This window comes from Bacillus rossius, chromosome 7, assembly GCF_032445375.1.
Source record: "Bacillus rossius redtenbacheri isolate Brsri chromosome 7, Brsri_v3, whole genome shotgun sequence".
In the NCBI taxonomy this organism is placed as follows: Eukaryota; Metazoa; Arthropoda; class Insecta; order Phasmatodea; family Bacillidae; genus Bacillus; species Bacillus rossius.
Window position 1 is genome coordinate 19,726,539 of NC_086335.1, and position 26,648 is coordinate 19,753,186.

General features: G+C 39.6%; 1 protein-coding gene across 3 annotated transcripts in view; it reads right to left on the bottom strand.

Moving 5' to 3' along the window:
* The window catches only part of LOC134533700 (histone acetyltransferase KAT6B), a 183,282-nt gene that overhangs the window by 88,180 nt on the left and 68,454 nt on the right, over positions 1-26,648 (bottom strand). The window contains exons 2-4 of one of the 3 annotated variants that reach the window (XM_063371260.1): positions 16,293-16,693; positions 4,735-7,910; positions 3,053-3,138 (exon numbers count right to left, since the gene is read on the bottom strand). In XM_063371260.1, the coding sequence (XP_063227330.1) occupies positions 3,053-3,138; positions 4,735-7,910; positions 16,293-16,693 (3,663 nt within the window). Of the gene's footprint in view, positions 1-3,052; positions 3,139-4,734; positions 7,911-16,292; positions 16,697-26,648 lie in introns of all 3 variants that reach the window. The other 2 variants (XM_063371261.1, XM_063371259.1) reach the window with 2 other exon arrangements.

Genomic DNA, 26,648 nt, shown 5'->3' on the forward strand with positions numbered 1-26,648 from the left:
TTGCAGGATGTTGCAGAGTAAACTGCTAGCCTTAAAATTAGAATATTTTGTGAAAGGGTATAAAAAAGGGAAAGACCACCTCACCATAATGGCTTGCAGAAATGCACCAGGAAAGCACAAAATTCCTCTTATAAAAGGGAAGTCTAAAAACACCTGTGCATTAAAAAAATGTGAAATGAGACTCATTGCCAGTCGTTTACAGGTCATAAAAATGTGCTTGTATGGTTAGCAACATTTTCAAACAAAGGTTTTTCAAGAATTTTGTGCCATCAGTGGCCTTTCCAACAAGGCAGTTCTGCTGACTGACAATGTGCCTTCGCATCCGTCTATCAATGAAAAAGTCACAGATGACATTTCAGTGAAGTTTTAAACACCCAAAATAACTTCTCTCGTTCAACAAATGGACCTAGGAGTTCTAGAAATAATTTTAAAAAGTGTACAAAAGACAAATGCTAAGTCAACTGGTAGAGAAAGAACGAGAGAATAGTGTGGTAGAGGTGCCGAAATCTTTTGTAAAGACTGTTATTTATGTGATTACGAAAGCTTGGGACCAGGTTAAAAAGAAACTTTTATAATAAAGTCATGGAAAAAATTGTGGCCTGGTGTGTTGACTTGCCAGAAAACAAGATTGAGGAAGAAGAAAAAAAATGTGGGAGAAGATTTAATAAATATATATATATTTTTTAAAATATTGATAATAAAAGTTTTTACTTTCTAGGAATAAGTCAATTAAAATGGATTTCATGCTGGCTGCTTGGTTTTACTTTTCCTCACAATAAAAGTTGTATTTGCTGTTGTGCATTTTAATGTTTTTTTTTTCCATGTCTAATAATGTTTTTTTTTTCCATGTTGTCTAAATCTGTATTATATATGTAAATCTGTATTGAATTCACATGCCAATAAAATTTTACAAAATTTTCCATTTTGAAAATGAATTTTGTGTGCATATTTTGCTAAAACTTAATTTGACGTGTATGCTTATTTGTTGGTATAACAATACTGTGGTTATCTTTTTAGTTTGGAAGACATGAGGCTAGTAAAATAAATTACAATTTTAACAATAAAACAATTTTCCTGCAACAGATTACTGGAAATGGACTTGAGTGCTAGCAGCTCGCTAAAAGATTGGCACAAATCTGAGTTTTTTTTTTCCTTTGACAATGATACACATTGTATGTTGTTGTTCTATTTATTTATTTAGAAGAATAACTATTTAGATAAATTAATGTCTCAATAACAAATCAAACAACATTTCCAAGAGAAACTACAAAATGATAACAAATATTTTAAATCTGAGAGATAAAGTATAATATTAGGCCTATGTATCGCATGCATATTAACTTACAGGTGGATTTTTTTCTTTGGTATTCCTGTTAAAACTATATTCACTTTTGATAATACAGAAAAATCACCAATCCGGCATGGACTGATAGCTTTTACTGTACCCGTTTTAAGGAACTGGTTTAAAGAAGTGATTTAAAAAAAAAATTGTGAAAAGTGTATCAATGTAAAATTGTGGAAATATTCAAGATATCCTAATAAGTTCAACTTGAAACAAACAAAAAAACTCTCAAATACCATATAAATGAACCCCAATATCAGGGGGAAAGTACCGTATTTACCCGAATATAAGACGACATTTTTTACCATAATTTATAATTCAAAACAAAGGGGTCATACGTACTTATTTTAGGTCAATGTTTTCAGGTTGTGCAGTAGTTACTGGCTACACATGTTACGACCGATGTTTTTGGAATGTTTTATAGCAAATATGGCGCCCATCTTATCGATTATTTCTTGTACAAAAACATTAATGTAGGTTATACAGTACTTCTTTGATGTGATTATTTTTTTAAGTTAGACGAACGGTTCCGCGAGTTATGTTATTTACATTTTAAATGCTGATGAAACGCCTGTATATTTTGATATGCCTTCAAATTATTCAGTGGATGCTGTTGGAACTAAAACAGTTAATGTGAAGACAAGTGGCAATGAGAAAACGAGGATAACAGTGATGCTTACAGTGTTAGCTGATGGTAGAAAATTGTTCCCTTTTGTCATTCTTAACCGTAAAACTATGCCAAAAGAAAAATTGCCTTCTGGGTAATAGTGAGATGTCAAGAAAAAGGTTGGATGACAAGTGAGTTGATGCAAGACTGGTTAAAGGCAGTTTGGGATAGAAGGCCTGGGGCACTTTTAAAGAAGAAAGATGTTAGTGTTAGAAACATTCAAAGGACATTTAACGCCAGAGGTGAAATCATGTATTAAAGGTATGAACACTGACCTTGTTATTATTCCTGGAGGCATGACTTCAAAGCTGCAGGTATTAGATGTGTGTGTCAACAAACCATTTAAAGACCGTCTAAAAGTGCTGTACTCTGAATGGCTCTTGGCAGGCAACCATGCTCTAACACCAACAGGCAAAATCAGAAAACCAAGTATAGCAGTCTTGTGTCAGTGGATTAAGGCTGCATGGGACACAATCTCATCGGAAGTGATCATCAAAAGCATCAAGAAATGTTGCATTTCTAATGCATTGGATGGCAGTGAAGATAGTGTCATGTGGGAAGAAGATGCAATTGAAGCTGAAGTCGACAGCAGTGAAGATGACAACAATGAAGATGATGCATCAGCATAATGAAACTCTTAACAGTTTCCAACAGTTACAGTAGCAGCCATTTAGGTATTTATTTCTGTTTGTACATAAACTGTTAACAGTATTTCAAAAGTGGTGGTTGAAATCCTTTGTAACATTCATATTTTCAATTTTATATCTAATTTGTTGGCATGTGTTTAATACAATAACATTTTTTTTTTCCTGAAAACATGAGGCTGTAGTTTGGGGGTCGTCTTATATTCAAGATCATCTTAGATTCGGGTTTATACGGTATGTTCCATGTGCTATAAAACACAATTTTCTTAATATAATATGCTACAAAATGTTTAACTTTGTTATACAAATGCTAAAAAAAAAAGTAGTTTTAAAATTCTCTTTATACATATAAGTATCTACTTAATAGTTTACAACAAAAACTCTTAAAATTTTACTTACAGTGTTGGCTTTATCCCGTGCTTTGTTGAAAAGGTCAACATCTCTTTGGGAAACACCTGGGGGTAGGCATTTGCCCACATAATCACCTGCAACAATAGAGAAAAGCATCTAAAGAGAGCTGCTACTCTGAAACTGCTTCATTTGCAACAGTAAAAGAATCATGTCTGTTATATGTCTCAGTACTTGCACATGTTGGAAGCCACGGGCAATGCCGGTAGCTCAACGAGAATAAAAATAAGATTCTACACGCTACCACACGTCCGAGACGTCAACAATTGGCGACTGAAACATTACCGAACATACAAGATGTAACAAGAGTTAATGAGACTGGTGTTGGTGTAAGTAAGGAAGGAAATCCAGTGCCAGGATGGATAAAATACACCTTGACATTTCATACATAAAAGATACTATAAAAGATACATATACCTAAAAGGAGGCGGGTTGAGTAACTTGAAATACTGCATCACTTGTCAACCAGTCACGATCGCATGCCCACGTACTTCCATGATGAAAAGCACTGAGACACCAAAAACGAAGAACTACTGCATGAAAAGCACTGGAATGGTAACCTATGAAATTTTTGATATGGATCCACAACTAAAATCAATGATATCAAATTAATGATATCTTTGTAAAGTCTACGGTTAAGAATTTAAAATTGGATGCTTGGCAGATAAGCTGCAACAGGCGACACATCATACAAACAGCATGCAAGAGAAAACTTTGGCAGATTTTCAGATTCATGTGGACTACAAACCACCATGAACAATGTCTATTCCAGACCTGCAAAACCTGCTTCACGTAGCTCCAGTCAGCTGTTGCAGCAAATCTACAAGTCTAACCTCGTGAAAATTTTTCACTTGATATTGAACTACTAATCACCAAGTATCCAATCATTATCATTATTATTATTATTATTATTATTATTATTATTATTATTATTATTATTATTATTATATTTGTTAATGCCCAAATGGACTTCAAGACAGTTAGCAACACATGAAACCATACCACATGCAGAAAGTAAAAGTGAAAGATTAAAGAAAAAATTTAGTTTACGTTAAAAGCATAAACAGTTATACAGGCAAAATAAAAATACAAAGCAAATAAAAATGGAAGACCACATCACTCTTGTCACATACATACTGACAACACATTCAGTCCAAACATGTAATCTTGTGAAAGTTTAAAGCATTCCCAAATTTCTGGAGCTGGCGGTGGAGCAAATTACTAAGAGCAGCAAGCAGACGACGTAAAGTTTCAAAGACCAGCACACTCGAGTACAGATGTAGGTCCACATTTACCAACGTAAGTCTGCCCAACCGAGCTGCAAGAAGACAAAAGTTTCTGAGATGCACTGGTACGCTACACGGACCATCTTCGCGACCTAACAGCGGCCCAGCCAAAAGGCGAAGGAGGCGAAGAGGGGATCCTGCTGCCACCAGCCACCACGCACCAAAGCATGCTAGGGAAGTATGCACTAAGAGCACTCACAACCACTCCAGACACCAGGAACCCTCCCCCTGCCTTGCCCTCCGTCGGTCGAGGGGGCAGGGCACCCCCAACCGGCACGGGCGTAGAGTGGGTCGGCAAGCAAGTTGGTCGGGAGGCAGAGGGTAGGGCTAGGTAGAGAAGAAGCCGGGAACTAAACAACCCGCAAAGGAAGTAGGTGGGGTTCTTACCCTTTTGAAAATATGTCGGCACGATGGAGTTGGATGTGGGTGGCACTGGCACTGGAGGAGGGTGTTGGTGTTGGTGGTGGAAGCGGTGGTGATGATGGTGATGGTGGTGGTGGTGATGGTGGTGGTGATGGTGGTGGGTCTGGGTGGCCTCCGCGAGGTATCGCTTCCTAGTTCCGCACTCCTCCACGCTCGACGCAGTCTCCACCGAGAGGAATGGCTGCGGCAGCGAACGCCGCATCACGTCGTAGCTCAGCTTGCCGAGAGTAGTGCTGTAGTAGGAATCTGCTTTGAACCACAGTCGACGCTCCAGTTCCAGCTGTTTGCTGCTCACTGCAGTCTTCACGAGGCGTGACGGTGTCATATGCTCTGGCATCATGCTCTTTCTTGTGACTGCAGAGGCCTGCCGGTACGCCCAACCCTGTGTCTTCGGCACAGACTCGACGTGCTTTACGCAGGTGCTGATGTCACCTGCAGGCGAGCGCAAGACAGACGTCGTGGTTATGCTCTTTAAAATGCTGCAAGTGCTTGCTGTCACTGCCTCTGTAACTTCATCTCCACTACTCTGTTCCACAGGCAACCTCTTCTGATGACTGAAATGATCTTCTACTCTTTGTAAGGCGCCATGTTGCTCGCTTGAAACTTTCTTAACACTTGGGAAAAGCTCTGTCTCTGTTATTTTAGGTAACTGCTTTACAATATTTGTCAACTTCTCATGAATTTTATATGTTTTCTTTGGCCTACTCTGAAGTCCAGCCTGAATTTTCTTTGGTGCAATCTGTTGCTCAGACTGTATTCTCTTTGGCTGATGATTCTGCTCAACAAGACTTTTCTTTGGATTTCTGTGATTATGATCTCCTTTAATTTTTTTAAACTGAGAATGCTGATTAACTGACACTTCAGTTGATTGTGTTTCCAGGCCTACCAGAACTCTCTTGCGATGATTAAGTTGTTCAGTTCTATTTTTATTTGTACTATTCAGTTGCTCAGCTACCTTAATCTCCGATGCTACCTGTTGCTGCTCAACTACCTTCTTTGAAGATGTTTGTTTCTGCTCAACTGTTACCTTCTTTGGAGATGCTTGTTTCTGTTCAACTGTTACCTTCTTTGAAGGTACTTGTTGTGGCTCAACTGCAACCTTCTTTGAAGATGCTTGTTGCAGATCAATTGATGCCTTCTTTGAAGGTACGTGTTGCTGCTCAAATGTAACCTTCTTTGAAGATGCTTTCTGCTGCTCAATTGATATCTTTTTAGAAGATGCTTGTTGCTGCTCAACAGTTACCTTCTTTGAAGATGCTTGTTGCTGCTCAACTGTTACCTTCTTCGAAGGTACTGGTTTTTCAGCTGCTAACTTTTTTGGAGGAGTTTGTACTTCTTCAGCTGTAACTTTTTTTACAGGTGACTGCTGCTGCTGTTTTTCAGCTATAACTTTTTTTGTTAGTGCCAGCTGCTGATGTTCAGCTACAGCCTGCTTTGAAGGCTGCTCTAATATCACTTTCTTTGTAGATGCTTGCTGCTGTCCTACAGCCTTTTTTGAAGAAGCTTGTTGCTGATGTAAAGCAGCTATCTTCTTTGAAGGTGCTTGTGACTGTTGTTGTTTTTGAACAACAGACTTCTTTGATTGTACCGCTTGCTGCTCAGCTACTTCCCTATTTAAAGATACAGGCTGTTGCTCAGCTAAAACTTTCTTAATCACTTGCTGCTCTAATGGTTTCTTTGAAAATACTTTTTGTTCCACTGCTGCTTTATGCTGCTGATCAACCAACACCTTCTTTGTAGAAGCTTGTAATAGCTCTGCCGTTCCCTTCTTTGAAGATGGCTGAACTAACTCTACTACTCCCTTCTTCAAAGTAGTCCGTTGAATATCAGGCACTAACTTCTTTGAATGCGTAACTTGCTCAACTAATATTTTCTTTGAAGTAGCCACCTGCTGTTCATTGGCTACCTTCTTTGAAGGAACTACTTGATGTTCAATTGTTACCTTCTTAGTAGAGGATAGTTGATGTATTCTTTTTGGATGAAGTTGTTTCTTCCTTCTATTGAGATTATAACTAATAACTCCTGTTCTTGTTCGGTTATGTGTTGGTGCTGCAAAAAGGTGACTCAGACCATCAAATAAGCCTTTCAGTTGACCAAACCCAGGCTGTGTCTTTAGGCCTCCAAACGATGATGAAGACCCAATAGCGACAGAGACAGTCCTGCTAGCACTTTCAGACTGAGACTCCGCTGATTTACTCTTATCACCTGTCTTCTTATCATTCACAAGCTCATGCACAACAGATGTGTTTGCAATGGTACCCTTTCTCACTTGCTCCTGATTTGTCAGAGGACCCACAATTGCCTTATTTTTACTTTTAGCTGCTGCTGCTGCTGCTGCTGCTGCTGCTGATGCTGCTGATGCTGCTGATGCTGCTGCAGCAGCAGCAGCAGCAGCAGCAAATCCCCAAGGGGATTCACCTGAATCTGTTTCACCTGAAGAGGAAGCAGACAAAAGAGAAATTTTTTGTGTAGTGTTTGCAAATTCTTTGCATGAACTTGAAGGAGGCTGAAAACTAGAAACCACTTTCACTTTTTCAGTACAAACAGCTTGCACTTCTTCCTTCTGCTGCACTAAAAATGCTTTAGGGATTGTAGTAGTCCTGTACATATTTTTGCTCGCTCGCTCATTGTCCTTCTCCGAATCATCACTACTGCTCGAACTACTGCTATCGTCACTGCTCACGCTACTGTCATCCCCACTACTATCCCCACTGCTGCTATTGTTGCCACTGCTGCTAGCACCACTACTGCTACTGCTACTACTGACCTTATCCTTGCTGCCCATCTGAGCTGCACCAGAAACCCCGCTTTCCGGTTTCACCGCAGAAACCTTCTCGCAAGTATTTGGGGATGGCGCAACCGCTGCTGCCATCCCCTTCCGCTTGAACTTATGGTCCGTGTAAAACGCACTGATACGAAAAAATTTCTGTTTCTCTTTAGAAATGCGATCGTTTTTTTCCTCCAGCCCTTCCGCCCTGCCACCACCGTCGCAGCCACCAGATGATTGAGAGAGGAAGGAAGAGGAGTTAGCGGCTGTGTCATTACCCTCCTCTGGACCGAGGCTGCTGTCTTGACCAAATGAACGTTTGCCTTTTTTTCCTGGCAAGCCACTGCTGCTGCATCGCACTCCGGCAAGGACCCTGCAAGACCAACAAAACACACCCTAGAAACACTGCATGCTTACTTTATGAAAAAAAATTTTAAGAAACACAATGCTAACACATACTATCCCTAAAATATAACATACACATTCGCACAAGAGAGTATATGCATTCAGAGACTAAGTACAGGATGTATTCAACAATTGTGACAAACACAATTTTTAATACAAGAGCATTGAATAAAGATGCACATATTTTACAAATTGATATATCTATCTTACATAAACCTTTCAATACAAAGGTTAAAATTTTCACTACACCCTAGCTTTCAATTAGAATAAATAGACACAATACTATGAGAAAAAAAGAGTTAAAACCTTATGAACTAACTGCTTAGACATAACTACAGTTCATCTAAATCTGTGCTTGAGAGTGTTTAGGACGTAACTTAGCTTAAGTCAAATTCGAAGGACAAATTATATTACAGCACAAGCTACACAAGATGAGATATAAATAGTATGGCCGAACAAGGATGGAATGAATGGTAAAACTATCCAATGCAAGCGCTCAAACAGGAACAACCCTTAATGCAGGTTAACACAGTAGAATTTTACTGCTAGGGCTCTCTAAATCTCTAGAAATGTGCACAGCATTTACAGGTCTCTTAGAGGCCACATATCTAGACCTGTGGCCTAAATAGACACATCAAAGTAGGGAACTTTACAGTGAACAGTAGGTTTATTGTAAATTTAAGAAGGTGCCATAGCCTGTTAAATCTACATATAACTGGTGAGTTGAATATAGCAGCCAGAGACAACATGTAGTCTTTCCAGTTTGCTAACTGTAAACAGAAATAAGTAATTTGTGGGTCAGAGAGAGTATGTTCTGATTAATAGAAATGTGGGAGTCATCATCATAATCAACTGCTTCCAGCCTACTGCCGGGTCAGCAAAGTAAAATTACTATTTTTCTCTGTCCACAAAACATTTTTCCTCCTTAACTCTGTTCCATTCTTCTCGTATCTCCAGCAATAATTTAACTATTTGCTCTTTCACTCTTTCCACCTCCTCCTTGGTCTTCCTTAGGGGCCTTCTTCCTATGTATTTCAACTCCATTATTTTCATAGACCGCCTCTCTTTTCCCATTCTCCGGACATGGCCATACCATCTCATTCTGGCTTTTTCCATGATCTCATTCAAGTCCTGTAATCCTGCTCTTGCTAGCACCATCTCATTCCTGATCCTGTCTCGCATAATAACTGCCAACATACTCATAAACTTAATACCTATTGCTCTTCCAGCATTTCTCTATTTTGCAGTCCAAATCTCTGCCCCATATGTGACTATGGCTGCATATTAAGTATTGTACAACACTTGTCTGCATTTTAATGGCACTTCCCTCCTCCATACCAAATATCTCACACACCTGTAAATGATTCTGCTTGTTGTCCTCTCATTAGTATTTCCTCCTTGTTTTGCACCCTCCTGTCAATAAACTTCCAAGTTACTTAAGGTTTCCATCTGTTTCAACTCAACACCATCTAATTCAATGCTTCTTCTTACTTCATTCTTGTTCCTCATCATGACTATAACTTTACTCTTTTTAGTGCAGTATCTCGAACCACATTTCCTCACTACCTCACCCCATACACTTAGTTTCTCTCCTACCTTATCTCCATTTTCTCCCACACCATTAATTGTCAGCAAATAGCATGGCCTTCAGCTCTCCTCCTCCAATCTTCTCTTCCACTCGCTGCATAATACTCTCTAACACTATAATGAATAGCAATGGAGACCATGTACTGCCCCGATTCACTCCGTCAGTTTGTTTGAATCACTTTGTTATTCCTCTTCCAGTCCTCACCCAGCGTGTTCCCCTATAGGTGCTCCTCTCTCTAATTATACCTATCCCTCACTTAGCACATCTTCAGATTGCGCCGATTCATTTAGCGCGATGTGAATTTTACTGCCTCAGTCTCGAATAGCACATCTATACATTTCAGTTAGCACGAAATCTCAGCAAAAAAAAAGTGAGGATACAGTTAGCAAAACAACGGGGGAAGAGATGCGCGCGCAGGTCTGTCTGCGCTATCGGCTGTTGTACAAACATCAGCTATGGCAAGTTAAATTGCGGTTATGGAGTGTAAAGGACAAAAACAACATCTGCCCATTCAGCTGCCAGTAACTGTACATGATTGATCACTCATAATGCATCGTGTTCAAGTATTTGAGACAAAACTAGAAGTATTACGGTGTGCAGATTGATTGTCGCACTTTAGTTTTAAGCAAGTCAACTGTGCGCACAATCGTATGAAATAAGGATTCTTACCTTAAGTTTACATATGTCTGATGATGTTGGTTGTACTAGTGGGAATATATTTGACATTAGATACCGGAACAGAATTGAACAGATGATTCACATGGAAAAAGATGTTAAATGAATGCTGCAATGAAAAAAATAATCATTGGTCTGATAGGATTGGTGTGAACCAGGTGGTGATACGCGAATAAGCACTTCAATTTTGAAATTTTAAAATGTTATTATCCAGACAGTAATATTAGTTTCACTGTCAGTAAAGGGTGGTTTGGAAAGGTATGCGACCTGAGTTGAAGAACACGCCCGGGCGGGCAAGTCAACCAGCCGACTGAAGATAAAGTTCATAACCACATATCTCCCGTTATGCGGTGTCGTATCTGTCATACAAAGTGCGATGGGAGGCATATAAAAATAAATGGTGTGACATATTTATAGTTGAGTTATTTAACGAATTTATATTACGTAAAGTATATTTTCCTACACAATTTTGGAACACATTAAATAAATTAGCATTGATATTTATGGAAACTAATGTTTCAGAATACACAATTTCGAATAACACAAGCATTTTTAGGAACGAATTAGTCGTGCTAAGTGAGGGATAGGTGTATTAACTATTCTTCTATCACAGCTTCTTCCACAGCTTGCCAAACACACTGTCTCCACACACTGTCGTAACTTCTCCACATCCACGAATATCATAGCTAGATCTTTCCCAAATTCATATCTTGTCTCCATCAGTTGTATTGAAAAAAATCAGGTCTATTGTAGATTTCCCTTTTCAAGACCCATGCTGACCCTCGTGTCATTTTCCTGCCATGTCCTTCCATAACTTCTTTTCTATAATCTTTTTATTCGCCTTTGCACTGTGGCACTTCAAAGAGATCCGCCTATAGTTCTCAATGTGGGAGTCTGCCCATATTGTGGGATGTAGCCTCAAAATAGTATAAGAATAGGGAGGCGAATGACTTTAAATATTCATTTGTTGAGCTCATTTCACTTACTAAATATGAAACTGAGCCACAATAAATATTAATTGTTTAAAGGAATCAAGTCGGAAATTACATCATCAATGCTAAATGAATAACGAAGTGAGGAAAGTTAAAGAGAAAAAGATTAAACAAAGTGTTGAAGACATGAAGAAAAGCGTATAGGAATGTTATGTATCTTTAAGTTAATATCTGAATTTTAAGATTTTTTTTCCTCTCTCTCTCTCGCTCTCTCTCGCAACTTACAAGAGAACTACACAATACAAATTTTGTTTAGTTTCAATTTCAAATTTTTTTCAAATCACATTTAAACATAGGAACATTGATAATTTTTTTCAGTCCACACAGGAGTTTAATAATTGATGCAAAAAAAACATTAAATAAAATAGAGAAATATATATGACACCATAACAGAGTGGTGTCAAATGAAAAAACATAAAAAACTTAAGAATGCATTTTCTTAAACCATTAAGTTTTTAGTTTTAAATTTTAGTAAATCTTTGCTAAGAAATTTTATCATAGGTAAATTTAGAGTATTGGCCATAAAAACTTATTAAAAGGGTAAACATTGTATGTATTTGTAGGTCAAGTGTTAATTTTAAATGTGGTTTTCTTAAGTGGTATTTTTTTAAGAGGATTTTACTGTTTGTGTAAAGAGTAAAACAACATCGTCAAAGAAGAATAATTCAGGGTACTAAATAATATATTTATTATTTTGTCTTCGGATCATTACAGTAAGTTAAAGTGTTTTGTTTGCTATTTCAATGGTATTTGCATAACCAAATGAGTTGTGAATTGAAATAAAATTGCAATGTGAATGGTGATTGATAAGAAAAATTTTAGTACTGCAAAATGGAGGACAACCAAGGACAGCACAAAAGTTAGAAGAAACTACAAAGTTGACATAATTTTGATAGAAACAAAGGTTCCTGGAATAAAGATGACTACAAGAAGCTGAACCCTTAAATCGTGGTTCTGACAGAAAGCTACGTTTCGATGAAGATCTGCAGCACGAGAGAAAGAGTCTTTGCCGAAAGAAGGAAGGAAAACTGGGGTTGCCAATCCCTGAGTTGACACTGTGCCATGCAGATTACAACCTGGAGTATTCAACTAGGCTAAACAAAGGTACCGGTTCCAGCAGATGACGATTCCACTCACTACGTAACTACGAGGTTCTTCGGGTCGAGAGACAGAATCATCACAGAAGTATAGTCATGTATATAAAGTAAAAGAGTGACGGTCTTACGTTAAACTTCCTCGACGTAATAAAATATTTCACTAAAATTTTGTTATCAGTCGTCAAGTACTGAACTAAATTAATGAGCATAGGCTATAATTAAATAAGTGTCTCTTTGATAAGCCTTGCTGTTGGAAATGAATACGTTCAATTCCTACTGTTAATATAAAGTTATAATAAATGATGTGTGATTGATTCATAAAATATTATTTTGGACTAGATTATTATTATTATATTAGACTGATTTCAAGTAATTTTCAAAATAAAGTAAATTGTTGATAGAAAAGTTCTGCAAGATAATCAGAATATTAGTCAATGTTAGAAATTACCAATTACGACTGACGAGGACAACAAATATACTGTCAATTTGAATTAAACAAGCAAGCCAGTTAAACCTAGCTGCACCGTTCTGAAGAGGCGATGATTTCAAGACAATGGGTTCACCAGTTCCGAACGAGTCCAGGGACTAGAAGGAAGGAGAAACATCAGTTGATGTGATCATCCCAATAATCCGCCCAGCCCAGCTGAATTCAAAATTGGACCACTACCTCGTCCTAACATGTGGGTTCCAGGATCAAGCAGATGACACAACTGGTGACGTGAATTACCATCATGTGGAGAGCAGTTTTAACACGTTGATGTAGGCAAGGAAATATCAAGTAAACTGTGGCTGATTGTGACACTATAATTTTGTAAAAATATTGCCACTAGAAAGGGGGAAAGGGGATGAATTTTACTATGTAAAGAAAAATCATTTCTCCAAATATTCTACAGTAGGAATTAAGATACAGACAGTCCTCAACTTTTGTATGTCCTTGCGTTATTTATTACTACCGGTACCTCAACTTTTAATCTGCGAACTCGAGACTTTCGTGAGAGAAAACGCACACATTGATATATTGCAGTTAAGTACACTTTCACTCACAATTAATTGTTTGACAGTGGGGAAACAACAAAAGAGAAATTAGCTTTTATTTTTTGGTAGGCATAGCTGTAAGAAGAACACAAAAGCAGGTAGAACATTTGTGATATTTGATGCCCTTCTTCAACGGATGGCGGAAGCAATTAGAGCAAATACGCATCTCAAATTAAGAGAATAAAATCATTCTGTAAATGTCTATAACAACTCTTTATGAAGCTGTGACTGTGACTTTTAAGGTACCGGAAATTGTGTGTACGCTGGGTTCAGAAATTGATGGAAAAGCACAAAAAGAAAAGAATAGGTTACGCACTTGACTTCCTTTCATGCTATGCAGAAGCAGGTGATGAGTTTCATAATAACTTTGTTGCTGGTGGCCAGAAATAACACATGTGTTCACCACACACCAGAATCCAAGCAACAGTCAATGCAATGTTGCTACAAGAATTTCACCAAAAGTCACAAAATTCACACTTCAATTTCAGCAAAAAAAAAAATCAAGGCTTCTGTTTTCTGGGACAGACTAGGCATTCTTCTGTCCTAGCACCTAGCAACTTCCACCTAAAGAAACATCTGGCAGGGCAAACGTTCCTCAACAATGAGGATATCAAAACTCAAGTTTCAACCGACTTAAGGACAGCTAAGAGACTGCTGTTTTAAAGAGCACACCATGCCTCATGCCGTTATATTTATTTCATTCCCTTTTGTTGCCTAGGAATGCCTTCCCCTCCGCACCTGTACAGTGAGCACCAAGAGTTACTTAATTATACTCTTCTATATTTAGACGTCGTAGGGATAGTACCTGCTTTGATATGGGTCTTAACTGTTCGTAACGGTTTTCTGTGCGAGGGCGGCATGCACTATGTATGTTCAACTTCTAATTTTTAAACTCATGCAATGTGCCAGCTTTAGTTAAACTATAAAGTTTTGTTAGCTTATAATTTCAGATAGTTCTGATGCATACTTCCATGTTTGTGCGTTGTCAGTCAAATGCCCACTTAGCTTCATGAGCATTTAAATGACTATGTCCTCAAGTTGTTTTTTTCTGGCTTAACATGCTGAGGTCACTTAGTTTATAAGTTTTACTATTTGGTGCAGATAGTTTACAGTTCTTATGTATTTTTGCTTGCAGAAAAACACTTATTATTTTTAAAAAAATACCTAAAGGAATAAGCATGTGATTTACAATTTTTTATTAATTTTTTTTAATGGAATGAAAATTAACTTTGAGGCAAGACCGCAATACCCTGAATGGTTTACTATAAATGAAACCATATATAGACCTGACTTTTTATTGCGTTCATTCAATAACATATCTCCGAAAATACTAAATTCAGTAGTAAATTGGTACTTGCTATTTATTTTGTTTTATTGAGGATATTAACTATCCAATTGCTTTAATGATTTTAAGACATTCAAGGGGAAAGGGAAGCCTTACCAACTTAACGTAGCGTAACCTACAATTATAAATGCCACATTCATGCCTCACCCGGGATTCAAAACCAGAACTCCTAGCATCAAACTTGGTGTTCCAATGATCTGCATTACGAAGTTGGTCGAGAATTGTCTCAAGTAATCTACATTAAAAATAGTTAGGCATATTTAATTTCTTTCAAAACCCTGTATGGTTTAACTATAAATAAAAACATATTGACCTGACATTTTATTGCATCCATTCAATTACAAAGTATTTCTGACTTGATCTAGTATTTTTCTTATGTCACAAAATTACTATTATTTTGACGTCCTATTCCAGAATTTGAGCAACTGAAGAAGTGTGCAAGGTGTGTACAGTGGAGTCTCATTTATCCGACCTTCGCTTATTCTACATTCCCTATTATACAACATGCCACCACAAAAAGGAAAAAAGGCATCAATGGGGAACAATTATTGCAAGTTGCGAGCATGAACTTTGTCTGCTGATGCTCCAGACTCTGCTGCAGTTAATTAGTTGCTCTTGTTTTGTTGTTTTGTTTTAAAATGTAATTATTTAAGTTTGTGAAGTATTAAGTTAAAATAAAGTTTACAGTTTGATAGATATTTTCTTAACCCCACATATTTATCCGACGTTTTGCTGGTTTGCTCATGTCAGGTAAGCAAGAGACTACTGTGATACATATAGTTACGAACGTTAGCAAGGGCACGTCACGTGCAGGTGCAGAGCTAGCTGGGCTGCATCACATGCCGCCGTAACATGAGATGTGCTGTGCGCACCTGGGTCGCCGCTTTATCTCCCTCCAGCCCTCCGCTCCCCCTGCGCGATACTGTTAGTGTGACATCCGAAACCTGCCAGCTGCGGAGTTACGCGAGCCACCGACACGTGTTTTCGAAAGATTTCTGCCGTCGGGACGGCTCGCGATGACGCGACTGGCCCCGGCCGCTCTCGTGAGTTCTGGAATTGAGCCGGGGCCTATATATATGCCCGAGGACGTCAGGGCAGAGAGAGTCAGTTCGGAGTGTTCAGTCGGGAGTTCTCCCGCGGCGGAGTTTCCGGGCGATAGTGCCGCGGGTGCGGCAGAGAGGCGAAGTCCTTGGACAAAGGTTCCAGGGCAGGAAGTGAGTTCAGTGGAGTCGGGAGTTTTCCAGCGGCGGAGTTTCCGGGCAATAGAGTCGCGGGCGCGGCGGAGTCCCGAGCGAAGTTGCGAGCGAGGAGTCGAGCGGATCCTCGGCGGCGACGGAGTGTGGCGACGGAGTCCCGCGGCGGAGACCCACGAGGGGTGCTGCGGCGAGAGTTGCGCCAGAGGTGCGGCCCAGCGAGGTGTGTGGAACGAGTGACTGGGGAATAGACCTTTCTTTAAGTGTAATTAATTATTTGCCATTTTAGAAGATTTTTGTGAAATAAGTAGTGGCAATAAATAAAACTGCGTAGTGTAATAAAATCTTTAATTGGGCTATCCTTTACGAACCCGCGGTAAATCGTAACAATACACACAGTCGAGAATGACAAGGTGAAGGCTCACCTGTAGTCCTTGACCTCCTTGCCGCGCTCGCGCCCCTTGGCGGACTTGCTGCTGGCCTCGTGGCCGGCGAGGCAGTGCCTGCAGCGCCAGGGCTGTTTGGGCCGGCGCTCGGCCGGCGGGTCCATGCAGCCCATGTGGTAGCCGCGGTCGCAGGAGCCGCAGCACAGCACGCAGGTGTGGTCGGCGGCGCGGCCGCAGCCCGAGCACGTGCAGCACTCCTCGCAGGCCCACACGCTGCCCTTGGCCAGCAGCAGCCCCAGCTCTTGGCCGCGGCCCCCCGGCACGCAGGACAGGTGCACCGACAGCCCGCAGTCGCGGCACGCGCTCAGCGCCTCCTCCAGCCCGCGGCCGTTGCGCGCCTCCGTGCCCAGGCACTCGCTGCAGATGGGCAGCGCCGACTGCTGCTGCAACACCGAGCCACGCCTGGAGAAAACGGCAGCAGAGACCCTCAGACATTCCGCATAGCCCAAACAGCAAGTTTGGGACACACTTACCCAACCCGCGATTTCGGGCTGGGTTTTCAATAAAATACAGTAAAAAAAATAATCCAATATCCACCCTTTTTGACGTGATAACATCTTATAAATCGATGAATGCAGGCTGCACGCACGAAAAAGCATGGCTCTCTGTCACGTTCCGCCTGAGCCGAGCGTGCAAGACCTGGCCAACCACCGTGCGAGAAAATCTTCTATAATATCAAACAGATTAAGGCGGGCTTTTTAACTAATTGTGCGTGATTAAATTTAAACAAATTATTTAAATTAAATTTGCAAAAAGTGTAAATAATATTTGAAAATTAAAAAGTATGCAATTTTTTATCAATGTTTTCTTATGACGTTATCACGTAAAATTATCGCCCGTAAACCGACTTTACAGACAACTCCCCTTTTTTTTCTGTCAGACTACATCAGAAATATGACAGTTTTGTACAGAATTTAACGCCGAAGCTTTAAAACACACTAATAAAGTACTTCATTACGGGTGTAATATATGCTCTGATCAGTCTACCAACAAAAAGAAGGTCCTCGTAAAATAACGATAATTTTGAACTAGTTGGTAAGCTTTCTCTACGCCCACGTAGTTTGTGAGTTTAGACCATACGTGAACAAAATTTTAAATACATATAAATTTTTTAACTGAAGCTAAATAGGTGGACAGTTACGAAAGTCGAAATACTTCGCACACATTGTAAGAAAGAATTTTATTTTGTTCTTCTTCAGCACGCATTCATACATTACGAGGAGATAAACGCGTCACTACAGACGCCTGAAACAAGACCTAGGATAAATCTGTGTCCTCGAATTTAAATGTCAAAAACCATTGAAGCGATTGCGGGTAAATGTACATTATCCAACAGCATTTCTTCTTTTACATTAGTTAAATACTTTTTTATACAACAATAAAACATATATGGAGAGAAGAGAGAGAATTGGGATAATAGCTGTGACACCGATAGCTTTAGGAAATCTAATTATAGGGTGGACAAAGGTTGTAAGTTGACTTATGAGCCAGGTAATCTATCACAATGACACTCTTCCACTTACAAATTTTACCGTGTTTTGTGTTGTTTTCATATTGCAAGATTCAAGCATACACTAGCCCTAATCTACAACTAAATTATTCACAAGATAATAATACTGTAAAATTAAACAAACCAGCTAATTTACTTCAATCAGCACCTTTATTTTGTTTCTCATAATTAAAGATCTTGTTTTAAGTTAAAAAATATATATATATATATATAATTTGAAATAATCTGGCATTAGTTTGTTTGACCTAAATTTATTTTCTATGTAACCCAGGAAACTAAAATGGGTTGAGTTTTATTTCACGAGCCCCCCTATTTTTGCCAACCCGGAAAGGAGTTAGCTGCGTGTGGTTTGTTACGAGTCGTGTAATTATATTACAATGCAATCGCAAAATATTCAAGCTTTTTGAACAAATAATAACTAAATAGAGAAAAATATCTGGCACGGATATTTAAAACATGTTTTCTGGCCTTTTAAAGACAGGAGTTACAAAGTCAAAAGTCTGAATAGCTATGTAATATGAATACTGCAACGCCGTTGTTTTTTTGTTGTTTTTTTTTGTTCGCCCCACGTCGCTGTGGTAGCATGAGATCTCCACACAAAATACACAATCGTTAGTTTTCGTTGCGCCTCTTTCAGACATAAGGGGAATAAAAATAGAGGCGTTGCGGGATGTCACGCTTCAAATAAAGGAATGAAGGTGAAACACTGACACAACGGGAGAGCTGTTTTCTGACACAAGCGCAAGTGGCGATTGTGTAAACAATCTTGACATCTGCATTTCCGCTGATAATCGAGGCAATGTCCAGTGAATGTTGTGAAAACATAAACGACGATTTTTTTTCCGCCTTCAATCAAGAGTAACGTGTCAAGACAAAAATTAACGCCAATCCAAGTTAATTACTTTTTCAATTTTACTTTCTCATGCACAACGTTTATTGTAACGCCAATTATATTTGGTCCTAACATAACCTCGTCATCGAAGCCATTAGCGACGGATGAGTTTGAAACTATGCGATTAATTGGTCGGACAAACAGAGCTCCCGATGTCAGCCACAGTACCCACTTGCGTGGGGAAGGGGCAGGAGCTCACCGTTAGTCTGGTGGCGGGTCAGACTCCAGGCCGAGTATGGGATCATTCCCGAGAACCTCTGCGGAACCTACTCGCCTGTTCTGGCCTCGGTTTTTCAGCTGGAGAGCCAATTGCGGCCAAACTAAGTTATATTTCGACAATTAGAGCACGTGGGATTACTCCCCAGACTGCCCCGAAAAACCTCCCGCGAAGAAAACACATAACATCCATTAAGCAAAAGTTATGAAGTAAAACCATTTTTTGGCGGGAACCCGTTTCCTGCCAAACTGAGCGACCTATCGTGTTCCCTCAAAAGCGAAACTCCTCCTTGGATTACACCGATAAACATGAAGAAACTCGAGTCTTTCGATTGCGACAATATTCAAGGCAGACAAAAGTATCCCACGTCTGCAGAAACCCGGCACGTAGCTTTGTTTGTATATATTCCAACAATGCAATATTACAAATTCACACGGTAAACAAGTTTATTGTAACAAGCGTGTAAATCAAGGTAATATGGCATCATAAAGTGGCGTGCAAAACCCATCTGAAAAACAACAGTGCGAAATCACGCACAAGACAGTACCAACTGAAAACCATTAAAAAACAATTTAAAACCGATTTGTTGGGGTTTTTCAACTTTTTTCCCTCAACAAAAAAAAAATACCATTTTCACAATAATGTAAACAAATGTAAAACAAAATAGAACCAAATTCATTCACACTGAAAAGAGACTCAACTGCGTAGTGCAATGTTGTTATAACTAATGAAAATGTTTCCTACCGACACTATCTGTACTATGTAAGCATATAGGCAATAAAAAGCTTGTAACACCACACCAAACCTAGTCACGCTGTGTCACTCAACCCGCGGCGATGGCAGTAGGTACGAACAACCACCCTGTTGGGGCCGCGCGCACAGTCACGTTGATTAAAACTGAAACACAAACTTCGCAGTTAATCAATTGGAGAAATACTTCACCTCAAGTCACACTGTGCGAGCCGGCTTGAAGCGAGAACACGAAGCAGCACTACATGCCGGATAGTGACGTGAGGCGGGCGAGCGAGTCGCGCGACGCGACCACCGCCTGATAGCGCCGCTAATCAGGTCGCGATAAGGAGCTCCGAGCTATCCGCCCCGCAGCGAGTCTCCGGAGATATTGTGCCTCATCCTTAGAGTAAATGGCGAACACTGTTGCCAAATTGTACTGTTACGAACGTGAGCAAGGCCGGGACACGTGCAGGTACAGAGCTGGCTGGCGAATGCCGCAACATGACATTCGCCGCGCGCGCCTGGAAGATTACAAGGATTGTCGCTTTCCCCACTCCTTCCCTCCACTCCCCGCGCGGCGCCCTGCCTTTGACACGTAACTGACACCTGACAGCTGCGGAGTTACGCGAGCTGCCGACATGTGTTTCGAGAGATTTCTGCCGTCGGCGTCGTGTCGGCGCGGAATGACGCGACTGGCCCCGGCCGCGCACGTGAGTTCTGGAAATTGCGGCTGATATATAAAACGAGGACGGCGGCCTCAGAGGAGAGAGTTCGGAGTCTAAGAGTTCAGTCGGGAGTTCTCCCGCGGCAGAGTTTCCGGGGCGATAGTGCCGCGGGTGCGGCAGAGTGGCGAAGTCCCTGGACGAAGGTTCCAGGGCGGAGAATTCAGTTCCGGGCGATAGTGTCGTGGGCGCGGTGGAGTCCCGAGCGAAGTTCCGAGCGAGGCATCGAGTGGTATCTCGGCGAAGGGGAATTGCGACGGTGGCGACGGAGTCCTGCGACGGAGGACCACGAGGGGTGCCGCGGCAAGAGTTCCGCCAGAGGTGCGGCCCAGTGAGGTGCAGTGTGTAAAAACGAGTGACTGAGGAAGCAACATTTTTAAGTACAATTGATTAATTGGCATTTTTATATTATTTGCTAGTAATGTAAATAGTGAATAAATAAAACCGTGAGTGTGGTAAAAATCTTTAATTGGGCTATCCCTTTACGAACCCTGTAAATCGCAACAATACTACCAAGCTTGTTAATATTTAAGTCTTATTATGTATACAATCGTTAATAATCATAAGTTTTAATTTTTGAATTGAAATTTCTGTGTTGAGGTGGCTACAATTTTCGAGCATCACCAAAATTCCGATCGCATGAGGGGAATAGTTAGGTACGTAAGGAGGGAACCGAGAATATAAAGGGAATAGTTAGGTGCGTGATGAAGTGGCCCGGGGGGGGGGGATAATTAGGTACGTGGTGGGGGACCCAGGAGAGGAGAATATTTAGGTTTTTGGTGGGGGGGGGGGGGGGACCGATACAGGATGAGACAGTAGGGAAGAGGTATAAATGACGCAGCATTCTTGGACGCTCGCATATTTAACACTCGCATGCTTCCATAATTCCACATTTGCATACTTGCGCAATAGCATTATTTAGCGCTAGCATACTTGCATATATTTTTTTATCTGCTACCTCCACCAAAGAGAATTGTTTCCTATAACTAATAATATAATAAGCAAGAAGTTTCACTTTTGTCGCGCGTGGATTCCACGCACACAACTTTTAAAATTATATTTGTTGATTTTTCCAAGGCCATAAAATAGTGTATTGACAGTATTATTACATGTGTAGCCTAGTCATTCTGACATAGAAAATAATTAAATGCTAAACACCAATTATTTCACAGGGGAAACTATTTGTAGCAGTCAATTACTATAAATAAAAAGGCATTCCATAAAAGAATGTGCTATGCTCTCAAGAGCCAAACTTTTTAATATTAATTTACATAAAGAAATTGTTAACAAAAATAGTCAAACCAAGATAACGCTTTCACTTACGTCTCCTTAAAAATTATATGAATTATCAGACTATGTTCTTCACGAAATACAAAACTATATATATGTGTGTGTGTGTATATACACACACAAACATAAACACACAGTGTAAACTCTATATAACAACACAAGGACTGAGCATTTTTCGGCGGTATAGTGTGTGGTCGTTAAATAGAGGAAATAAAAGATATCATTTTACTATTCCATAAAAATATAAATTTACTAATATAGTACACATTTTACACACGAACATTAATATTCATACATTTAAACGAAATTTTCATTACATTACAAATTCGTGTCTAAAACTTTTGCGCTGTGTGCCCATTTAAATGCACATTGCAATCTAAGGATGAGACGCGCTATAGTAAGTTATCCTCTCGCTGTCTCGCGATATCATACTCATCTCGCAGTGTTGTGTGCCATTTTGCTTATTTGCTTCGGGAAAACGGTTTTTTTTTTCTTTTTTTTTTAGAAATAGATTAATCAATAATTAATACTTATTTATTATAATTAGTTTTAAATAATTGAAAACCTTTATGAATATTAGCTATCTCTATGTGAAATGTAGCCTACTTGCGACATCCTTTCCCACCTTACAAAACAAATTCCAATGCCTGTATTTGTCCCCAGATATATAATTTCGTCGTTAAAATCACACCTTTTTCTGGCAAGTTAAAGACAGTATGGTAGTTTTCATCCGTAGTTAACTGTAACATTTTTTTACGCACGTGTAAACATGTACACGCCAACGTTATCTCTCGCGACAGATAATATCGTGATCGAGTGTCACTATGTTTCACTCGGGAGTGAAAGGCATGCCACGTTTGAGAATTGTCAAATATGAGACAAAGTGACACGGGCTACTTCGGTTTGCTATAGAATTCGATGTTTATATATAGCACGAATTTATCTAACCTTTTGTGAATAAAATTGTGTATCGCGTTTGCACTTACACGAACAGAATGGCTGTCATTAGAGTACTGTGCAAATTTGTTGCTAATGCTAAGGGGGTATGTCACGTTCCAGGACATTGTTTTATATTTACGTTTAGCATGGTTACATTTGTAGACTTTTAGAGTGGCCGAATTTCAACAAAATGAAAATTTATATATAGTGCATAAATTGAATTTGTCGAAGACGTTGAATTTTTGACATATTTGTACAGTATGGATAAGGATAACCAAATGGAATAAATAATTGAAAATTACTGGGTTTAAAAGTTTCATTGCGTCTCGGCCCTTAAGACAGGTAACGCGACGCTAGCTAGTTACTATCACAAGTTCTTTTAATCGTATTTTATCAATAATGTTACGATCGCGCTTGGCTGCAGTTCTTTGCGTCGCCGCGCTCGTTCGGCCTGTCTGCACCCCCTTCCACCCGCATCCTCTCCCTGGTATCTCGTGCCATACTATCTCGCGACATCCTGACCTTCGCAGCGCGCACCTGCCTCAGATCGAGTTACTTAAAAGAGGCCGCACTGCGGCATAAAAGGAATCAGACATGTTTATCGCCGCGTTTTGTGGGAACCCGATGCTTGTTGCGTTTATCGGCGTTCTTTGAGCAGCCGCCGCGTCCTTCGACAGGACTCACGACGCGTTTCTGGGCATTTCGACGGCGAAGGTCGCGCGATATCTCGGAGACATGCCGATTGTTCAGGACGGGAACCCAATGGCTATATAAGGAGGTGGGGCCGACCTTCGAGTCAGTCTGAGACTGAGTGAGTTCGGAGTGTTCAGTCGGGAGTTCTCCCGCGGTGGAGTTTCCGGGCGATAGTGCCGCGGGTGCGGCAGAGTGGTGAAGTCCTTGGACGAAGGTTCCAGGGCAGGGAGTGAGTGAGTTCAGTGGAGTCGGGAGTTTTCCCGCGGCGGAGTTTCCGGGCGATAGAGTCGCGGGCGCGGCGGAGTCCCGAGTGAAGTTCCGAGCGAGGCGTCGAGTGGGATCTCGGCGAAGGGTGTGACGGCGGCGGCGGCGGAGTGCGGCGGCGGCGGAGACTTACGAGGGGTGCTGCGGCGAGAGTTGCGCCAGAGGTGCGGCCCAGCGAGATGTGCCGAACGAGTGACTGGGAAATAGACCTTTCTTTAAGTGTAATTAATTATTTGCCATTTTAGAAGATTTTTGTGACATAAGTAGGGGCAATAAATAAAACTGTAGTGTAATAAAATCTTTAATTGGGCTATCCTTTACGAACCCGCGGTAAATCGTAACAATATTATTGTAAAGTGTAACATATTGTTATTGTGGTGACTAACGAATAAATGCAGTGTACTCCAATTCTTTCGAGTTGCTTTTAATGAACGCAACGCCACTGAAGTATTGCTGTGTCCGGCTCCTCAGTGGCATTGTGGTCATTGGTGACTGCTTGACCCGTGAAAGTGTAGCGCACTTTCCTGCAGCTCATCCATCGGTCACAAGATTCTCGCTTACTATGTAATCATACAGATTGTTTCAGAACTCAACATCAAAACGATAACAGTTTATAGGCTAATCAATTACGGTTCTAAATAAAAACCTAAATTAAAATTGTGTCAAATTTTTTTATTATGAGCTTTCTTTTCAAAAGGGTTAAAATACCCACTCTTTATTAGATACTGTGCTACGTAATTTTGCATAATCCTACAGTTGATAAATGCTAAATAAAATCTATCATGGAAAACTTTTGAAGAAAAATTTTTTTGTACAATTTATGCGGCAAACATAAAAAAAAAACAATTACTTTGCTAACTTAACAAATTATTTGCTTTCAAAAAACTTACTAACTTGGCATAGCAAAATTTTACTGTATTTACCCGATTTAAAATGTTTGCCATCTATGATAGGGTTATTTAGGATTGCTTAACAAACCATTTTATTCACAATATCCAACAATTTGGTGCAGCGTGGAGATATAATTTTTGAAGAAAAAAAATCTAACTAAAAAACTACAACGCTTTATTATTCATAAGCGTAAATAATTAACTTATCAACTATTCTCGGCTCGACTTCAGAGTTCTGGGGCATTCCATATATTAAGGCTTTTCCAACACAAATAAGGAATTTTCCTATTATTCTATTGTCAATTCCGAATGCAGATATTAAACGTATAAATGTATTAAGTAATTAAAAGTTGTAAATGGTGGTATATTTGTCTCCCCAGTAAATGATAAAATTAGATTATGTTATCATCCGTGTTCTTTGTTGATTTTAACCAGAAAACCTATAGCGTTTGTAAAAATGTAGCTAGGTATTATAACAATGTAAAATTTACCCGAAGATTATTAAAAATTCATAAAAAAATTAAAATAAAAACAAAACAATACAAAAATTCCGGCTTGTACTAGAACTCTAACTTTGCACAACAATGAGAAGTTCACAAGCTAGCAGAATCTGTTTTTGTATTTTTTTTGTTTTTATTTTAAATTTTTTATTAATATATTTTTCTGTAATTTTATGATATTAACGAAAACTTGTGGTGGTTTTCTCCGTGTGCTCCTGATTATTCTTGTCAATATTTTTATGGTTTTCTCCAAGTGCTTCTGATTATTCCTGGCTACGCTACTGATGGTTTTCTCCGAGTGCTCCTGATTATTTGTGAAAAATTTATCTATGCATGAAGGATTTTTCACTTAATGAGTTATGTAATTTTATCCTGTGATGCAATTAAATTGTGAATTTCTGCTACTAAATCAGAACTTGCAATATTTTATAAGGTGGATTAAAAAAACATTACTCGGTCCAAAAATATGTGATAAGACGGATGAGAAACACTATCACGAAAAACGAACTTTTTTGTCCCTGATGTCTAGCGAAGCCTTTCTTCTTTTACGATCGTTAGTGAGCCTCCTACATCCCACATAAAAGAACTAAATAAATTTTGACTCAACACAACACGTGAGGACATCTCATGTCAATAAACGGGACTACTTGCAAAAAGTTCTTTTGTATGAGATAAATTAACTCTCGCTGCTGAATGGAGCTATTGTAGCCAGTTGGGGCCATGAATCTTCGAAGCCTTGTAGCTTTGTTTTGTCTTAAATAATTTTATTATTTGGAATTAAAAATGAATAAAACCATTACTTAGTCAAATTATATATCCTGAAACATTTGAGAAGCACTAACATGCAAGGTGAACTTCCTTCTCCTTGTAGTCTAGCGAAGCCTTCTTTTGCGATCGTTAGTGAGCATTCCGCATACCACATAAAATAAATAATATTTACCTGCAAGCAAAATGTGGCGTCATCTGTTGTTGACAAGCAGAACTACTTACAACAAGTTGCTTTGCATAAGATAACTTAACTCTCGCTGATGAAATATTTAAAAATATATATATTTTTTTAAGTAATGGTTCCAATTGGAAAACTGTCAGTTTGCATTTTTTTTATATTGTTTTGTTAGTGTATTATGATGTTGTATTTTATTTATAATGTTGCTGACAAAACCTGGACATATGTACTGTCAAATATAGGACGCTAATAAATGAAATGAAAATGAAATTAGTCACAGAAGCTACCATGGATCATTGTTTGTTATCTACAGCTGAATCGGTAGGAAGCCGCTGTAGATACTGTAGCAAGGATTTTGTCATGAGAAGGAATGCTAGACGTCATGAGAAGAATGATTGTGTTAAAAACCCACTACGCAAAATGTTAAGCTGTAATCGGTGTAGCAGGTTGTTAACACGAATTGACAGCTTAAAAAGACATGGTAGAACATGTAAAGCCAAGCCCACTTACGGCATAGAGGACATCGATGGATCTACTAGACTAAAGAAGAGTGATCTGCATTACGACAGTAATTTTCCTTGTCTTGGGAGAGATTATGTTCGTGGCTCTTCCGATCTCGACAAAGAACTTAAATTGAAGGACGTTGATGATTTATGGAAGAATGAAGACAATGGAAGAATTCTTAACGTGAAAAGTGAGAATACATTCAAGCCGAATTCAAGTAGATCTTACCTACTTTG